This window comes from Carcharhinus amblyrhynchos, chromosome 26 (assembly GCF_965287045.1).
Source record: "Carcharhinus amblyrhynchos chromosome 26, sCarAmb.v2.hapA, whole genome shotgun sequence".
NCBI lineage: Eukaryota > Metazoa > Chordata > Chondrichthyes > Carcharhiniformes > Carcharhinidae > Carcharhinus > Carcharhinus amblyrhynchos.
Window position 1 is genome coordinate 3,334,610 of NC_137349.1, and position 19,511 is coordinate 3,354,120.

The following is a 19,511-nucleotide window of genomic DNA, read 5'->3' on the forward strand; positions in this document are numbered from 1 at the left end:
AGTGGAACGTACTCAGTTTAATGTTTTTGTTCATCTTTATAATCTTGTTCTGTGTTGACACGGACATCCGCTGCGTTGCAATGTCATTCCTGGGTTCCTGTTTTCTAAGTTTTGTGAACTTTTGCCAGGCAGTTATTGGCCTGAATCATCTCATAGCATTCATTCATGCAACCACAAATTGAACAGAGTGGGAGTGTCACAGATTCTTGGCACTTTAGATCATGTCAAAACTCTGGCGGTTTCCATCCAATCCGAGACTTTTTAAGGAGATAGGTCCTTAATTTTTCTCTCTCCTTTTTAATACTGGGGATTTATAAAGTCGCTGAAGGGTGATGACGGTAGATGTGGAGAAGGAATTAAAGGGTCAGGTCTGATCTCTTGATAGGTCGGTGGCTTTTTGAGTTTAGATTTCAGGGAAGCCTCGCCTTTTGAGGTGTTTGGGTGAGTTTTTCAGGGAAGTTTCGCGTCCGGCGGGTCCTGGGTGAGTTTCGAGTGCACGGAAAGAAAGGACTCCCCAAGCCGGCTATGGCTTCATGTTGGCGACGTTTGTCTTTCTGCCGCTGCGTCTGCTGTCTGTCCGAGGATGAGAAAGTGGCGTCAGACATCAACAAAAAAATCAACAAGGCGTTACAGCAACACAAACAGCAACGGAAGAGGGAACTCAAACTCCTGCTCCTAGGTAAGCGAGAGAGAGAGAGAGAGAACACACTGTCGTTCATACAACCATTTCACCCCAAAGACTTAAAACGCTTTCATCTGTCCAATTAATCATCAATAATGCTGCTTAATTTATTTATTGGTGTCACAAGTTGGCTTACATTAACACTGCAATGAAGTTACTCTGAAAATCCCCCAGTTGCCACATTCCGGTGCCTGTTCATGTACACTGAGGGAGAATTTAGCACAGTCAGTGCACCCTAACCAGCACACCTTCTGGTCTGTGGGAGGAAACTGGAGCACCCGGAGGAAACCCTCACACACACACACACACACATGGGGAGAACGTGCAAACTCCACATAGACAGTCACCCAAGGCAGGAATTGAACCTAGCTCCCTGACATTGTGAGGCAGCAGTACTAACCACCCAGCCACCCAGAGGTACTTTCAAAAGGAGGTTTGAAATGTCAGCTGAACTCTTGTTTTCCTAATACAGAAAGGAGTTCTGCCACAAAGTAACTAAAAGTTGAAATGTAACGCGGTTATATTTGAATTTTAGACTTCTGCTTTGCAGCTGAGAAGTTGCGTTCCTGTTGTGAAAATTTTATGCTTGTGGGCAAATGCAGTGCAGTGAGTCTCAGGGGATGTTTATTTATTAATGTCACAAGTCGGCTTACGTTTACACTGCAGTGAAGTTACTGTGAAAATCCTCTAGTCGTCACACTCCAGTGCCTGTTCGGGTACACTGAGAGAGAACGTGGCCAGTACACCTAATCAGCATGCCTTTTAGACTATGAGAGGAAACTGGAGCACCTGGAGAAAACCCATGCAGACACAGGGAGAATGTGCAGACTCCGCTCAGACAGTGACTCAAGCCGGGAATGGAAACCAGGTCCCTGGCATTGTGAGGCATCAGTGCTAACCACTGTGCCACCATGCCACCCCACCTTGGATGGTCCATTCACCCCCCACCGTCCCCAATTATAACATTATTTTTGAATGGGTGGCCAACAAAAGGTGCCACAAGAAGATAAGAATTTCCATTCCTGCTCAGTGAAAGGCTTTTTGAAGTGTAGTCACTGTTGTGATGCTGGAAATGCAGCAGCCAATTTGCACACAGCAAGATCCCACAAACAGCAGGGTGATCGTGACTGGTCTTCTTGGGTGAGGGAGAAATATTTAGCTTGGGAGGTTTGCACTGACAGAGCAAACAATAGCCTTGGTTTATTGTCTCATCTGAAAGACGGTACCTCCAAATCCTTTTATTTTCTTCATTATTTAATGGGTGTCACTGGCTAGGCCAGCATTTGTTACCTGACCCTAATTGCCCTTGAACAGACTGGCTTGCTGGGCCATTTCAGAGGGCAGTTAAGAGTCAGGTAAACTGCTGTTGGTCTGGAGTCATTTGTAGGCCAGACCAGACAAAGTTGGCAGATTTCCTTCCCTGAAGGACATTTATTAACCATTCTTAAAGTTACAATGCTAATGCGCAAAGTGGGCCAGGCAAACACAAGTCCATTCCCTGCTTGCTCCAAACACCAAACTGAATTTTCTTCTCACTGGGAAGATGGAGGTTGAGGGGCGACCTGATAGAAGTCTGCAAGATTATGAGAGGCATTGACTGAGTGGATAGTCAAAAGCTTTTTCCCAGGGTGGAAGAGTCAATTACTAGGGGGCACAGGTTTAAGGTGCGAGGGGCAAGGTTTAAAGGAGATGTAACGAGGCAGATTTTTTACACTGAGGATAGTGGGTGCCTGGAACTCATTGCCAGGGGAGGTAGTGGAAGCAGATACAGTAGTGACGTTTAAGGGGTGTCTTGACAAATACACGAACAAAGAAAATTACAGCACAGGAACAGGCCCTTCAGCTCTCCAAGCCTGCACTGGCCATGCTGCCCGACTTAACTAAAATCCCCTACCCTCCCAGAGACCATGTCCCTCTATTCCCATCCTATTCATGTATTTGTCAAGATGCCCTTTAAAAGTCATTATCCTATCCGCTTCCACTATCTTCTCTGGCAACGATTCCAGGGACCCACCACCCTCTATGTGGGGAAAAAAAATCTGCCTCGTACACCTCCTTTAAACCTTGCCCCTCTCACCTTAAACCTGTGCCCCTTAGTAATTGACTCTTCCACCCTGGGAAAAAGCTTTTGACTATCCACTCAGTCAATGCCTCTCTCAATCTTGTAGACTTCTATCAGGTTGCCCCTCAACGTCCCATAGGATGGGAATGGAGGGGTATGGTCCCCGGAAGGGTAGGGGGTTTTAGTTAAGTCAGGCAGCATGGTTGGTGTAGGCTCGGAGGCTGAAGGGCCTGTTCCTGTGCTGTAATGTTCTTTTGAATTCAATTCATGGTCCCCACAAGAGAGACAAACCAGATTCAAGTTGACAGGGTGAGGCATTGCCTCCCATTTGGGCTTGATCCAGCACTCGATCTTCGCCAAAAGGCTGAACCAGATGGGTACTTACAATGAAGATGACAGTTTCATGACACCATTGATGAGATGAGCTTTACAATTCCATATTTAGTAACTGCATTCAAATTCTCCCAGCTGTTGGGATGTTCCCAGAACATTAGCATGTACCTTGATGACTAGTCCAATGACATTACCACTGCTCCACCACTTCATCGTCACTGCACAGGGTGTGTTAGCCTCAGCTGCGTGCTCAAGTCCCCAGAGCGGTGCTTCAATTCATAAGCTCTGAGACAGAGGCAGGAACGTTACTCACGGAGCCACTGCCGACATGTTACTGCGTGAATGTTGATGTGAAAATATTTGTGTAAGGCCAAGTGCCAGGTCCTGGCCCAGCCTTACTGGAATTAAACAGAATGAGATCGCAGAGGAGGAACTGTCTACAGCAATCTATCGACACTATAACCCTGTCTGGTATAAAACCACATGATAAAGATTTGATTTATTATTGCCACGTGTTGGGATACAGTGAAAAGTATTGTTTCTTGTGTGCTATACATACTGTTCATAGAGTACATAGAGGAGAAGGTCAGGAGAGCGTGCAGAATATATGTATTAGTACACAGTGAAAAGTATTGTTTTTTTGCACACTGTACAGACAAAGCATACTGTAAAATAAAGAAGGAAATGAGAGAGTGCAGAATGTAGTGTTACAGTCAGAGTTTAGAGAAAGATCAACTTCGTGTGAGGTAGGTCCATTCAAAAGTCTGATGGCAGCAGGGAAGAAGTTCTTCTTGTGTCAGTTGAAAAGCGATTTTAGACTTTTTTGTTCCTGATTGGAAGACAGAGTGTCTGAGGTGTGTGAGGTTCCATTAGATAAAGGGCACTGCTGAACCCGCTCCCCTGTATCTTCTGGCCTCACTGGTGGCGAACTTGGAGGTGGGCAGGACGTGTAATTGGGATGGTGACTTACCTGAAGCCTCCCAGCCATGCCAGAGTTACGTTCTGGGTGGGAAGGCCCAGGATCAGCCTTAAGTGGCCAAATAATAAAAATTTTCTTCGAGCGGGTTTTGATTTTTTTGGAGCTCTCTTCCCCTGAGAGCGGTGAAGACAGGATCAATGTATGTGCTTACTGCAGAAGCAGCTAGCTTCCTGACTAACACACCAGATCTGCCATGATTTAGTTGAATGGTGGAGCAGGAATGAAAGGGACAAATGGCCTATTCCTGCTCCTAATTTGTATGTTCTAATGTTCGTATATCTCACTGCTGCTGGTACTAACTGAGCTGCAGGTGGGCCTGTCAGGATGTACCATACACAACAGCTAAAAGGATGTGACTGGCTCACCACCTTCTGGGTTGGTGGGGGTTCCTCAATCAAAGGCACCCACTGGACTGAACAATGGACAGGGAGGGTACTTGTGAGAGCCACCCTCCCTGCCCTTGCTGTTGACTCCCATGTCTCCTCACAACATCTACTCTGCAAAACCCTCTCTGCTTTACTTATGTGTCCTGGGTCACCACTGCCTGTCCTTCCATCAGCAGCCACTGCCTCCTGGTTGGCACTGCTGAGCACAAGATGTGCTTGCTTCTGATTGGCTGACAGTATTCGGGCAAGACTTGGCGTGGAATTTTCCCATCCCGCTCGCCACAGGAATTGTAGTGGGCGGGACACGGATCGCGCAAAGGTCCGTTGAGCAAGGGTGGGATTTTCCGACCCCTGAGCTAAGTGTGATCAGAAAATCCCACCCTTGGGGTTGTGATTCCAGGTTAAGGCCTGCTATTGGACTCTGCAGTGCCTGATGGGCTTGTGGTTTGATAGGCCTTCCCAAACAGAGGCAGCGTGGGTCTCACCGGCTGTACAACCGGTTGGCAAGATCTCAACAGGATTCCGCCCATGGTATTGGATTTTCTTTTATTATTGAATCGAGTGGAATACACCCACCAGTCTCACATATTGAAACACATTAATCCACTGAGAAAATAAAGCTCCTTATCCTATAATGAGCAAACATTCACCTCCATGCTGGACAAATTGAGGCGAGTTTCCCTTTAGTTTGTATGGAAGGCAGTCAGGTACCAGTCTCTCATCAATAGCTGCAGCATAGTTACAGGCACAATTCCTGATCTCTCCAAGAAGCCAGATTGGAGCTTCGCAGTCCCATTACAGTGGGGGCTATTGGTTGTAGGAAGCACAACTGCCAGCTGTAACAGACTGAGGTGCCACACAGCTGGGTACCTGAGACTGTGGTGAGAAAGTCAGTTGAGCAGAGGTTTTCAGTGATTGTTTATTCTTTAGACACAGCGCTGGACTGAAACCCCTGATGAAACAGACATTTTCATTTCCTTATTTTGTTTCTTTAATCTAGTCACTTTTTTTTAGTCTTATTGCATATCCACATAGTCGAACTCTGCCTTTTTAGCCAGAACCTTTTGTTTATCTTGGAATATTAACCTTTAGAAATCCAACAAGCAAGAATCTGTAACTGCTGCAGAGTAAGCAAAAGCTTTAATTTTCAAAATATCTGATTTGTTTGGCTTCTCTCCACCACATCCTCAGGCCTTACACTCAGCCTGGGGTGTGGTTCCATGAGCGATCTCTGATATTTCAGTCTTCACGGCAGTGAACTTTGGCAGCAACCTGATGGGGTGGGAGTCACAAAGTGAAGCCAGACCCTGCCCAATGTTCACATGCATTTCCCAGCAGTGGAGTAGGGAGGGCTAGAGGGAACAATGAGAAACAAATGTTGGACCAATTTCCTGTCCTGTGTGGACAGTTGAGGCCATTTGGAATAGTCTAACAGCTGTTTGAGATAGGATTAGCTGAACTCAATCCATACTGGGATGAGACCCTGGCATCAATAACTCAATAATTGGGTTTTCAACCCTTGCAGATTTTCCTGCAGTGTTTTGGATTAAAAATTTAATCTCCTAGAGACAAATGCGAGCAATCTGAGAGGGTGGCACAGTAGTTAGTACTGCTGCCTCACAACACCAGGGTTCAATTCCCAGCCTTTGGGCACTGTATGTGTGGAGTCTGCATATTCTCCTCGTCTCTGTGTGGGTTTCCTCCAGGCACTCCGGTTTCCTCCCACAGTCCGAACGTCACGCTGATTGGCTGCATTGGCCACACTAAATTCTCCCTCAGTGTACCCGAACACGTACCAGACTGTGGCTACTAGGGCATTTTCACAGTAACTTCATTGCAGTGTTAATGTAAGCCTACTTGTGACACTGAAAAAGATTTGCTCCATTTTCTGGTTATATTGTCGATGTTTATGGCATAAGTATCACCAGAATTATAATTATATGTTTTACATGATCTTCCTGGTTATTTGATGTGGAGCAAAGTTGAACAAGGTACAGGGTGACAGTGTGCTCAGGGTGACCCTGGCACAGGCATGCTTTAAGCACAGAGTGGTTTCTGACATGTGGTTCATTCTATGTTTGTTTTATTTGTGCTTGGAATATTTGTACTTGCTAGTTAGGGCAGTATTTATTGCCCTTGAGAAAGTGATGGTGAGTTGCCTCTTTAGACCTGTGCAGTCAGTGCGTGTAGGTACACCCACAGTGCCATTGGGGAGGGAGTTCCAGGAGTTTGACCTAGTGACAGTGAAGGGATGGCAATGTAGCTCCAAGTCAGAGACCATGAGGGTAGATGTGTTGGCGAACTGATGGTGGAAACGCGTGGGGGTCAGTTGGGCAGAGCAGCTGAAGGTAGGAGGCCATGTGATGGATACCTCCTGGATTGCGTCTGTGTAGAGTTGGCAACCTAAACACCACACCTATGCCATGAGCCAGATTCTGCTATGAAAATAACAGTGTATCTTACAGCGTTCACCACTGTTCACACACACATTTAATGGCAGCTCTTAGCAAGCACACGTATGCAATTAAATGGGAAAATTAGAAGTTGCTGTCTAAGGTAGTGTTCCTTGATGTGCTCTCTCTAAATGGCACCTCATCATTAGACTTACCTTGCAACTGTATTCAACGATGTGCAGTTGTTGTTCTGACATTGTAGATAGGGACTAAGAGGCAAAGAAAGTTTGGGTTAGTCCAGTCCAGCCTAATTATACTTTTAATGGTGCAGTGAGTCTTAATTACTGCCCAAAAATTTCCCTGACATTGAAAATTAAATTTTATAAATGTGGGCCAAGATACTCCCAAAAAAATTCCAAGTCCCCAATTCGCATGAAAACAGGAGTAACTCTTGCTGATTTTTTTTAGTGTGATTTTCAGATTAAATCTCCCAAACTCTGGGCATCACACAGTGCCCTAGCGGGATTCTCTCTAAAAATCAGTGGGCAGAGCCTATTCCCGCCTGAGGTTGGCAGCATAGCACTGAGCGGGCCACTGTATATGTCAGAGTGGAGATCGGAGCACGCATACTGGCCCTGCATTGTCACTCTCCAGATCACTGGCCAGCCCACCATCACTAACTTGCCCTCACCCAATCCCCCTCTCGTGAACTTTCCTCCCGGCAGGCTCTGATCTCCTCCCCAAACCCCCCCCAATCTGGCCAGTTTGAATTGTCCGAGCTCCCCCTCACCTCGCAGCCCTGACCCCTCGGCAGCCATGATTCCCCAACCAGATGGCCAGCTCCGATTGCCATCTTCCCTCTGCCTGTGATCCAAATACAGAGTGGCAGCGAGCACCCTCCTTTTTTTCCCCCCCCCCCAACTGTGCCCCCAAATGTCCCTTTTTGTCCCTGCCCCCTTTGCACTGCCTAATGCCCAGTGAGCAGTGCCAGGGTGCCCCTTGGGCAGTGCCAGTTTTGAACTTCTATCAGCACTGAGGGTGGCCAGGACACAGAATATACCCTGGATGGGGGACTTACCATCACCACAGACCATGCTCCCCACCCCCACCCCTTACCTCTGACCTCCTGGGGGGCCTCAATGGATTCTCTTCACTCCAGGGGGGTTGGCCATCTGCTGGCTGAGGGGTGGGGGTTGGGGGTGGAGACACACCAGCGGGCCTGGAGATTCCGGATTTCCATGTGGTAATCAGCTTGAGCCGATTTATGGTGATTTTCTCTAGAAACCTTTGGCTGGGAGATGCACGCAGGTCATGGCGCCCAGTGGGGAGCTGGCTGAATGGCCTCCGCTGATGTCTCCCAGCCCACAGCATTGCTTGAGCAGAGCAGCAGGCTGTGAGAATTGCACCCCATGGAATCTCAATCTTGTAGTTTCTAATTATTGTTGGAGATTTTAAACTATGCAATTAGTATTTAATGAAATTCTACTTTGTCTTTTTTTCTCTCTCACTCTCATTGGGGAGGGAGTAGCACCGTGGTGTTGTCACTGGACTAGTAATCCAGAGACCCAGGTCAATACTCTATGGCAAATGGTGGAATTTGAATTCAGTAACAATCTGGAGTTAAAAATATAGTGACGACCTTGAAACTATTGTTACTGCCGTGCAGTCTGGTTCACATGTCCCTTAGGGAAGGAAATCCACCATCCTTACCTGACCCACAACAATGTAGTTGATGTTTAGTGGACTTACAAAGCCATTCAGTTGTTTCAAACCACTATAAAGTCAAGAACAATGAATGAAGCCAGATGCACCACCTGGCATCGATCTAAGCACCAGAAAGGATAAGGCGAACCCAGCCTGTCGACCCTGTAAAGTCCTCCTTGCTAACATCTGAGGGGTTTTGCCAAAGCTGAGACAACTTTCTGTCAAACCAGCCTTCCATCCATCGACACTGTCTACACTTCCCGTGCCTCGGCAAAGCAGCCAGCATAATTAAGGACCCTAGACATTCTCTCTTCCGTCGGGAAAAAGATACAAAAGTCTGAAGTCACGTACCAACTGATTTAAGAACAGCTTCTGCCCTGCTGCTGTCAGACTTTTGAATGGACCTACCTTGCACTAAGTTGATCTTTCTGTGCACCCTAGCTATGACTGTAACACTACATTCTGCACTGTCTCCTTTTCTTCTCTATGAACAGTATGCTTTGTCCATATAGTGCATAAGAAACAATACTTTTCACTGTGTGTTAATACATGTGACAATAATAAATCAAATCCAACAATCTGATGTAGATATACTCACAGGATCATGCCTTACAGACAATGGCCCAATTTTTACCGTTTTCATTCTAAGTGCTGAATCTGGGCACAATTCAGATCCGACTTGGAAATCTGCTCTCAGGTGCCCCCATACACACTCTGCCTGGAAAAAAAATCGCGGGTCTGAATCGTGTTGTGGGCAGGGCTTATCGCGCCCGAAACACTGTGGCTCTGATTGGAGCTTTGAACTGCGCATGTGCGATGAAATAAAATTGAAAAAACACGCCCTTAGCCACAAAAAGCAGATTAAGCAGCTCATGAGCAAAATGCAGGAGTGATGGCCCCCACAGACTTTGCCCCACCTCAAAATATAACTGTCCCCTTAGCCAACCCACCTCCCTCTTTGCCCCCCCCATCAGAGAATGATCCCATCTCCCCCTCCCCGCTCCCCCCCCAAAACCAGAGAATGATCAGACCTCTCTCCCCCCACACCCCTCACCCCACCAGGGAGTGACCTGGCCCCCCCCTCCTCCTCTCCTCCTCCTGCTGCCCCCAGTGTTCACATATTATTTAAGCAATTGGTTATCAAGTATCTGATAATGGATATTGCTGCAGGATGTAGCAGCAGTTATGGAAAAGCTTGTTCCTATTAGAGGAGCAGTTGTTAGGTGGTGTAAAACACTGTTAAAAAGACACACACAATTGGGGGCAATAGACACTGACCCTGTTGCCATTGGGAAGTTTGGTAATAATGTTGGTGATCCATTCGGCAGCTGGGAGAAAGGGAAAAATTGATTAACAAGGAGGGACCGAGAGGGTCACGGAAAGAAATGGGAGAAGGGAAATAACCAAAATGATCATGGATTCAAAATGTAATAATCTGACTGACTGATTTCTACAAATGGGAACAGCATCAACAATGGTCTTTAATCTCACAAGGCACTGTGATCTCTTGCTGAATGCCACTGCTGTCAGCTGTTTAAAGTGATGATCCACTGAACCAGAAATGTCAAGTCAATATTAAAATGTTTTATTTCAACAGTAGCTAAATCGTGACAAAAGGATTTTTAAAACATTAGGTGGTGGTTGCTGTTTTTGATAAAATTTAATTTGTCCTGGGGATCTTGAGTTTGGAGTGACTGTGACAGTGACTATTGGATAGCTGGAATATGTGAGCTTGATTGCGACAGCTTTTATAGGTGCTGTCAGAATGCACAAAGTTCTGAAAGGCTGAAATGTTTCAAGTCTGAACAGATAAATGTGTTCAGTATCGCAGATGGATTTAATTAATTTTTTTTGTTTATTCATTCGTGGGACATGGACATTGCTGGCTGACCAGCATTTATTGCCCATCCGTAGTTACCCCTGAACTGAGTGACTTGCTTGGCCATTTCAGAGGGCAGTTGAGAGTCGACCACATTGCTGAGGCTGTGGAGTCATACGTAGGTCAGACTGGGTGAGGGTGACAGCTTTGCTTCCCTGAAGGGCATTAGTGAACCAGATGGGTTTTTCTGACAAATCGACAATGGTGTCATGGTCATTAGTAGATTCTTAATTCCAGATACTTTTCATTGAATTCAAATGCCACCATCTGCCATGGCAGGATTCGAACTTGGGTCCCCAGAACATTAGCTGAATTTCTGAATTAATAAACTAGCGACAATCTCACCATGCTATCACCTCCCCACTTGTTAATTAGTATTCTCAGGTGAGTGAAAAGTTCACAGATCTTGCTGATTGAAGAAGAGACCCTTTTTCTGAAGTGTGAGGACCCTAAACAGGAATAGTCTTTAATACACTCCGCTGCACAGAGACAGAACTTTCTAAGCACAGCTCCGTGCAATTCTATAAAACACCCACTCACCAAAGACTCAATTACAGGAATCGGGGAACTCCTTGATTGACATGGGGAACACCCATCTACTTGAGAGCAACCAAACAAAGACAGAAAGTGCTGGAAATAGCTAGCAGGTTATGGCAGTGTCTTTGGAGAGAGGCACAGAATTAACTTTACAGGTCCTGAACGGTTTAAATTCTGATACAATGCTGTTGAACTGAAATATTAACTTTGTTTTTCTTTCTGTAGATGCTACTGGACTTGCTCAGTCTTTTCAGCATTTTCTGTTTATTGACTTTGGACTCCTGGTATCCGCAGTATGTTGCATTTGCCTTGAGGCTACTGGATTTGCTTGTTTTCTGTTCACATGTTTTGTATTTATTAAGTACCAGGAGCAGCTTCACTGCAGTAATCATAGAAACCCTACAGTGCAGAAGGAGGCCATTTGACCCATTGAGCCTGCACTGGTAACAATCCCACCCCATGCCCTATCCCCACAACCCCATACATTTACTCCATTAATCCCTCTAACCTACACATCCCGGGATGCTATGTGCAATTTACCATGGCCAATCAACCTAAGCTGTACATTTTGGAGTGTGGGAGGAAACCGGAGCACTCGGAGGAAACCCACGCAGACACGGAGAATGTACAAACTCCATACAGACAGCGACCCAAGCCGTGAATCAAACGCAGGTCCCTGGAACTGTGAGGCAGCAGTGCTAACCACTGTGCCACTATGCCACCCCAAATATTAAATATTATTAAATCTGAAGACACAGTTCCATGTGAAATCAAAGGGTACAAATACATGACCCAGCCCCCCTCTTGTGGCACAGTGGTTAGTACAGTTGCCTCACAGCTCCAGGGATCCAGGTTTGAGTCCAGCCTTGGTGTGGGGTTTGCACATTTCCCTGTGTCTGCGTGGATTTCTCTGGGTGCTCCGGTTTCCTCCCAGAGTCCAAAGACATGCAGATTTGGTGGATTGGCCACGGTAAATTGTTCCTTTGAGGTCCCAAGTTTAAAATGTTTATTTATTAGTGCCACAAGTAGGTTTATATTAACACTGCAATGAAGTTACTGTGAAAATCCCCTAGTTGCCACACCCTGGCACCAGTTTGGCTACACTGAAGGAGACTTTAGCATGGCTAGTGTGCCTAACCAGCACATCTTAGGACCATAGGACCCTACAGTGCAGAAAGAAGCCCTTCGGCCTATCGAGTCTGCACCAAGCACAATCCCATCCAGGCCCTACCCCCATATCCCCACATATTATTACCTGCTAATCCCTCTAACCTAAGCATCTTAGGACACTAAGGGGCAATTTTAGCACGGCCAATCAACCTAACCCACACATCCTTGGACTGTGGGAGGAAACCCACGCAGACACGAGGAGAATGTGCAAACTCCACACAGACAGTGGCCCAAGCCAGGAATTGAACCCAGGTCCCTGGAGCTGTGAAGCAGCAGTGCTAACCATTGTGCTACCGTGCCGCCCTGAGATGGATTGGCCATGGCAGATGTGTGGGATTACAGGGATGGAGGCGGAGGAGAGGGCCTGGGGGACTGCTGTCTTTCGGACTGTGGGAGGAAACTGGAGTACCCGAGGAAACCCACACAGACATGGCAAGAACAGAGCCTCACAGACAGTGATCCCAGCCAGGAATCAAACCCAGGTACCTGGCGCCATGAGGCAGTACTGCTAACCACTGTGCTGCCTTTAGATGGATTGGCATCAGTAAAACTTGGGTAAATTACTTTTTTCACCACGTGGATAGTAAATGTAGATGTGTGGGATTACAGGGATGGAGGTGGAGGAGAGGGCCTGGGTAAGATACTCTTTCAGAGAGTCATTGCAGACTTGACGGGCTGAATGGCCTTTTCTGTACTGTAGGATTCTATGATATTGATTCTCATCCCTCTTTTTCATTTCTTCCTTCTCTTGCATAATTTCTCTATCCTGTTTATTTCTAAATTAATTACTTACCCTTCTACAGGACTTTTTATTTTGCTGTTGATGTGTTTAACTCACCTTTCCATTGCAGCTGCAATAATTGCACAATACGCCTTAGAGCTGGATTAACTTCTGTTAAGAATGGTTCTATTTGTCTGAAAAATAGCTTTAAAGATCAGTTTCCCTGTCGGTTTGGAAGGTCAGCGAGGCCACAAAACCCTAATGGCAGAAGTGAACATTCAGCAAAGCAAGTGAATTTATCCATGGGCTGTGTTAATTATCACAAAAACAAATCCTGCAACTGAAAGTCCTTTAGATGTATTTGCAGATTGAATACATTTACCCAATATATTCTTTCTGAGACCACGGTGGGGACTTGACCTCAAAGGATATGTGGATAATAAATGCAGTTAAAACCACGGCGGCACAGTGGTTAGCACTGCTGCCTCACAGAGCCTGGGATCTGGGTTTGATTCCGGCCTCGGGTCACTGTCTGTGTGAAGTATGCACATTCTCTACGTGTCTGTGTGCATTTCCTCTGGGTGCTCCGGTTTCCCCTCCATACTCCAAAAATGTGTGGGTTAAGTTGACAAATACTCTATACAGACAAAGCATACCACTCATAGAGAAGGAAATGACAGAGTGCAGAAGGTAGTGTTACTGTTGTAGCTAAAGTGTAGAGAACAATCAACTTAGTGTATTCCAAAGTCTGGTAGCAGGGAAGAAGCTGTTCTTGAATCAGTTGGTACGTATCGTCAGACTTTTGTATCTTTTTCCTGACGGAAGAAGGTGGAAGAGAGAATGTCCGGGGTGCGTGGGGTCTTTAATTGTGTTGGCTGCTTTTCTGAGGCAGCGGGAAGTGTAGGCAGAGTCAATCAGAGTCTGGATTGTATGAGGGATTGGGCTACATTCACGACCTTTTGTAGTTTCTTGTGGTTTTCAGCAGAGCAGGAGCCATAACAAGCTGTGACACAACCAGAAAGAATGCTTTCTGTGGTGCATCTGTAAAAGTTGGTGAGGGTTGTAGCTGACATGCCAAATTTCCCTGGGTTCAGACGCTTCCCTTGTGGCAAAATTATTCCCCGATTGCTTGCCTGCCGGCAGCTCAGAAACTGAGTGAAAGGCATTCTGACTGAGACTGTCTCTCCTGTGACCATGTGAGCAAGAGCAGACATGTATTGGCAGCTATCTCACACAACCATCTTGAGCTGCTAAAGGAGTGTTATGAAATTTCTTAACATCCTGTCATCTCAAAATAGTTACTTTTTTCGTTTTTATTTCTTTCAAAATCACTTGAATTATGGTGCTCATGCAGTTTTGGTCAATGGATTTCTGTTCTTTGTCTAGATTTATAACATAAACATGAAAGAGGTTTAAAAAAAATCTAAATAAATGGAATTATCTTCATGTGCTGAACTGTACAATTGGTACTAGCCTTTAGACTTTGAAGAAAGGTTTGCATTTAGTTAGCACCTACTGTATCTCACAGAAATATCTCAAAGCATTCTGCATCTGTCACTATCATTGGGTCAAAATTCTGAAACTTCCTTCCTAACCGTGGGTGTATTTACACTGTAGGGACTGCAATAGGAAGGCAGCTCACCACCACTTTCTCGAGGGCAGTTACGGGTGGACAATAAATGCAGGCCTAGCCAGTGATGCCCACATCCCATAAATAAGTAAAGACATTTCAGGAACTCCTTTTCCACATCTCTGAAACAGCAGGAAGATAAAAGGGCCTGTTGACCTTTCTTTTGGGCAATTTTGATTGAAGTCGGAACGTTGATCAGGATTTAATCAGAGCATTCTGACCTTCGAAGGTGTCACGAGATCACTTTCGGCAGTACAGATTACACCGAGGCCTCATCCATATCTCATCTGGAAGACAGCAGATCTAAGAATGCTTCAAATCTTCCTGTATTGGAAAACCAGTCTAGATTATATGTGTTCAAATTCTGGTGGGAGACTTGAATCGTACAACCCTCTGAGTCAGGAATTTCACCAGCTGAAGCTAGCTTATGTACATGAAACACGCAATTAACTATTTTTTAGACCACAGATTCATTAGCATTCAACTTCTCCTATTTTAAACCTTTTTCGGTTCCTGCCACTTTGTGTGCTAAGGTCACGTTAACCTGATACAAGGCTCCGACAAATGTACCAAATATTCCCTTCATCATCATTGAGAAAGATGTCTGTTGTATAAATCAAACTGTAATGGATGCGACACTTGATTATTACTGTGCTTCTTCTCTGGCAACCCCTCAGGGTCGGGGGTGACTTGCTTCCACTCTGGGGAGGTGGGTTCTGCAGTGGCAGAATAGTCCAATCCTGGAGCCCCAGGTTTGGCAGGCAGTGTCCGATGGGGTGGGTAGGTGGGACACTCTGGATTCTGCACTCCTTTCTGCTGTTTACACTTGGCCTCCGCATGCTCCACCTGGTGACGCACCAGATGATCGGCACCTGGTTCTTCTCCAGTTTGTGTCCAGGAAAGCGATTCCCTCATGTCGATGGGTATGTTGTATTTATTTATTTAGGGAGCTCTCAGAAAAGCCTTGTAATGTTTCCTCTTTTATCTAGTGATAGCTTGCTATTGCTGTGTTCTGAATAGAGCACTTGCTTCACGAGTCTAGTGTCGGGCATGTGGAATATGTGGTCTGCCCATCACAGCTGGTCGAGTATGACCTGTGCCTTGATGCTGGGGATATTGGTCTGCGAGGGTGCACCTATCCTGCCAGTGGATTTTCAGGATTTTGCAGAGGCAATGTTGCTGATATCTCTCCAGGGGTTTGAGGAGTCTGCTGTACATTGTCCATCTTTCCGATGCATTCAGAAGGGTGGGGACCGTGAGCTTGGTGCTGGATCTGAGGCCTCGGTCTTCAAACAATGTGTTCCTCAGGCGTCCGAAGACTGACTTCAATGCGCCAGTGCAATGTTGAATTTCATCATCCATATCTGCGGCTGCTGAGAGGAGGCTCCTGAGGTTTGGGAAGTGATCCACGTTCTCCAGCTCACTGTGAAGCTTGATGGTCAGGGGGCAGTTTTGTACGGCAGGAGTGGGCTGATAGAGAATGCTTGTCTGAAGCCCATCCTTTCATTGATGATGGTTTGTAGTTTGTCTCTGAATGTGTGCAGACATGGGCATCATCTGCATACTGCAGCTCGATGACAGAAGTTGGGACAGTCTTGGCTCTAGCCTGGAGGTGTCAGACGTTGAACAGTTTCCCACTTGTCCAATACGTTAGCTCCACTCCAGTGAGGAGTTTCAGAGCAATGGAGTGGAGGGTTGCTGCGAGGAACATGGAGAAGATAATTGGTGCGATGACGCTGCCCTGTTTGACCCCAGTTTGCATTTGTATTATCATACAACAACACTGTCTGGTGTACAGGGCCCCCAGGAATCAAACACTAGCAACTGGACAACAGAAATGACTGATCGAGCTGGATGGATTTTAAGAGGACAAAATTTCCATTTGGATTCTGAATCATTGGGCTGAATTTGACCAATGCAAGTGGGCAAATGGACTTGTAGCGAATCAACAGCCTACTTCTTCTAATAGAATCCCAGCAGTGCAGAAGGAGGACATTTGGCCCATCGAGCCTGCACCGACAACAGTCTCACCTAGGCCCTATTCCCGTAACCCCCATCTGTTTACTCAGCTTATACCCTGGCACCACCGGGCAGTTTAGCACGGTCAATCCACCGAACCCACATCTAGAGCAAATCCCACACACACTGTCACCCGAGCTCAGAACTGAAGCTGTGTCCCTAGCTCTGTGAGACAGCAGTCTAACCACTGTGTCACCGATGCCCTTCTCTGTATTGGGATCGTAGCATCCGTGAGAAGAGAGTGTCTTTCCTGGTGTATCATTCCAAAGGCCTTCAGAGAGTGCGCTGAAATTGTAACCTTGAAGTACTGAACTGAGACGTATCCTTCTAAGCAAGAAGAAAGGTTACACAAGTTCAGCCAAGTTAACATCACTGAAGGAGTGTGGCTTTTATCTAATGCATAACTCTCATTCTACCAGATTTATCTTTTAAGAAGTCTGACAGGTTCTACAGGCGCCAACTGTTGCACATGCGGGTCAAGCAATATTCCAAGAAAAGTGAAACTGTTGAAACATTTTAATCTGTGTTATAAGAAGCACAGTGCTGTTAAAGTTGTGTTGAATGCAGCACATATAAGGATAAGAAGACTAGAGGCAGTCAGGTTGGAGATATCACTGTTTGTCTTGGCTCTCCATACCCTCCTTCCACAGTCAGAGTTTATGATAATACAAAATCAAAGTCCGAATTACATCCCCCTCTGTGGAATTTCAAAACCTCCCCCCACCCTCCCAGATCGGCAAATCATATTTCTATAGGGTCGTATTTTGTGTGATAACTTCACATGTGCTGTTTCTGAACCCATTTCCTGTCTCAAAGTTATGGCCAATTCTCAAGGGGGAAGGTCAAAGTGTCGCTTTTGCTAATCACTCCTCCACGGTTCAGCATTTTTTTTAAATAAAGGTGGTTGTTGCTGCCTTCCATACTTTTCAAAAAAATGAAAATTTAGGGAGTGAACGTGAAAATATACTTCGGAATAATATCACTGAAGTTTCAGTCAACTCCCTCGGAGCACAATGGACAGTCTGTGAAACAGGCTTGCAGGGAATCAACAACCAGTGTCTCAACTGTGTCAGTTTTTATTATCCTTGGAAAATGTTGCCATAATTTTTAAACAAGTAAAAGTGACTGCGAGTCTAGGAAACAAGTTGCCGAGAAGGTTTGAATCATCGTTCTATGAGCTTCAGTGGAAATAGCATCAAGCATGGCACAGTGGTTAGCACTGCTGCCTCACAGCACCAGAGATCTGGGTTCGATTCCCAGCTTGGGTCACTGCAGACTCTGCATATTCTCCCTGTGTCTACATGGGTTTCCTCCAGAAGCTCCGGTTTCCTTCCATAGTCCAAAGACGTGCTGGTTAGCTGAATTGGCCATGCTAAATTCTCCCTCAGTGTACCCGAACAGGTGCTGGAGTGTGGCGACTAGGGGATTTTCACAGTAACTTCATTGCAGTGTTAATGTTAGCCTACTTGTGACTAATAAATAAAATGAACCTTAAAAAAAAAAGCACAGTAATTGCCATTACCTGTCAATGCTGTTTGTGCATTGACAAGTAATGGCAATTACTGTGCTTTTTTTTTAAGGTTCATTTTTGTGTTTGTGGGGTTTCTTAGTGTTTTTAACATTGCTGCCACTTTCCCATACATTGGCCGAGATTCTCCGATCTCACCTGAGGCGGGATCTTCTGCGGGCAAGAACAGAAAATTTGGCATTTCAACCAAAACTCTCAGCAGCATCGGAAAATCCCAGCCGTGAATGAGGACAGACAGTTTCGGCCACTGTCCTTCAAATCAAAAATAGTTTCTTTTCTGTCAAGTATTTTGGAATGTGATCAATGTTATAGGAATTTGTATCACCTGATTGTGCAATGAACCAATGCTCAGGGAAGCAGCACCACATTTGATGGCAATCACTTTAATCCTGATGCGGGTGAACATCCACACTTCTCTGAGAATATAATGGGATTTTTTTCTTAATGTTCAACTGTACAGCACGTAATGAGGCCTTTCAGCCCATCATGTCTACACTGGTCCTTTTGAAAGAATTATTCAGTTCAACCCATTTCCCTGTTGTTTACCCTTTGCCCTGCAGATTTTATTCCCCTTTTCAATTATGTTGATAAAACTCCTGTGAAACCTTGGGATTCTTTACTACCTGAATCATAAATCCCTACAGAGCAGAAGGAGGTCATTTGGCCCATCAAGCCTGTACTGACAACAATCCCACTCAGGTTCCATCCCCATAACCCCACATATCTACTCTAGCTACTCCTCCTTACACTAAGGGGCAATGGACAATGGCCAATCCACCTAACCCGCACATCTTTGAACTGTGCAGGAAACCGGAGCATCCGGAAGAAACCCATGAAAGATTCAGGTCGATGGTATATATCAGTTTCCCAAGGCTGAGACCATAGAGTTACGTTATGTCCAGTGAAAAGTGGGACGCAGACGATTCTCCTCAATTAGGTACTCGCATTTTCAAAAATTGCATGTTTCAAATTTCATCCTGGACTGTTAATTAGAGAGAAATAGGCATTCATCCTTTGATTGTAGAAGGAATTTCATCCTCATTCCAATCATGGCTGGAATTTTCACACCTGTGGGATTCTCCTATCCCGCCAGCAGCGCGTCCCTGTCTGTGGGTTTCCGACAGCTGCAGGGTGGCGTCAATGGGAATTTTCATGGACAATGATGGGACTGGAGAATCCCACCGCCATTAAACGATGCGCCCCCTCCCACTGAGGGAAACACGCGGCTGGGAGGCTGGAGAATTCCTGCCCACATCTCCAAATCTGTACATATTTTTACATGTTTTGATAGCATTGATGGTTTTACCAACAGAAAGAATAAGCTGCTGGACACGAGGACATTGAAATAAGAACAGGAATTAACCATATGGCCCATCAAGCTCAATATGGTCCTGGCTGATTTTGGGTTCCAACTCCACTTTTCTGTCCCTTTCCCTTACTTCCTGGGGAGACCAAACTTCTGCCTATCCCAGCCTCCAATATATTCAA

General features: G+C 45.7%; 1 protein-coding gene across 1 annotated transcript in view; it reads left to right on the forward strand.

The window, feature by feature from the left end:
* Positions 1–298: 298 nt before the first annotated feature.
* LOC145358792 (guanine nucleotide-binding protein subunit alpha-14-like) overlaps positions 299–19,511 on the forward strand; it is a 74,629-nt gene continuing 55,416 nt past the window's right edge. Inside the window, exon 1 of the mRNA XM_080213084.1 lies at positions 299–679. Coding sequence (XP_080069210.1) covers positions 526–679 — 154 coding nt within the window. The 5' untranslated portion in view covers positions 299–525. The remainder of the gene's footprint in view (positions 680–19,511) is intronic.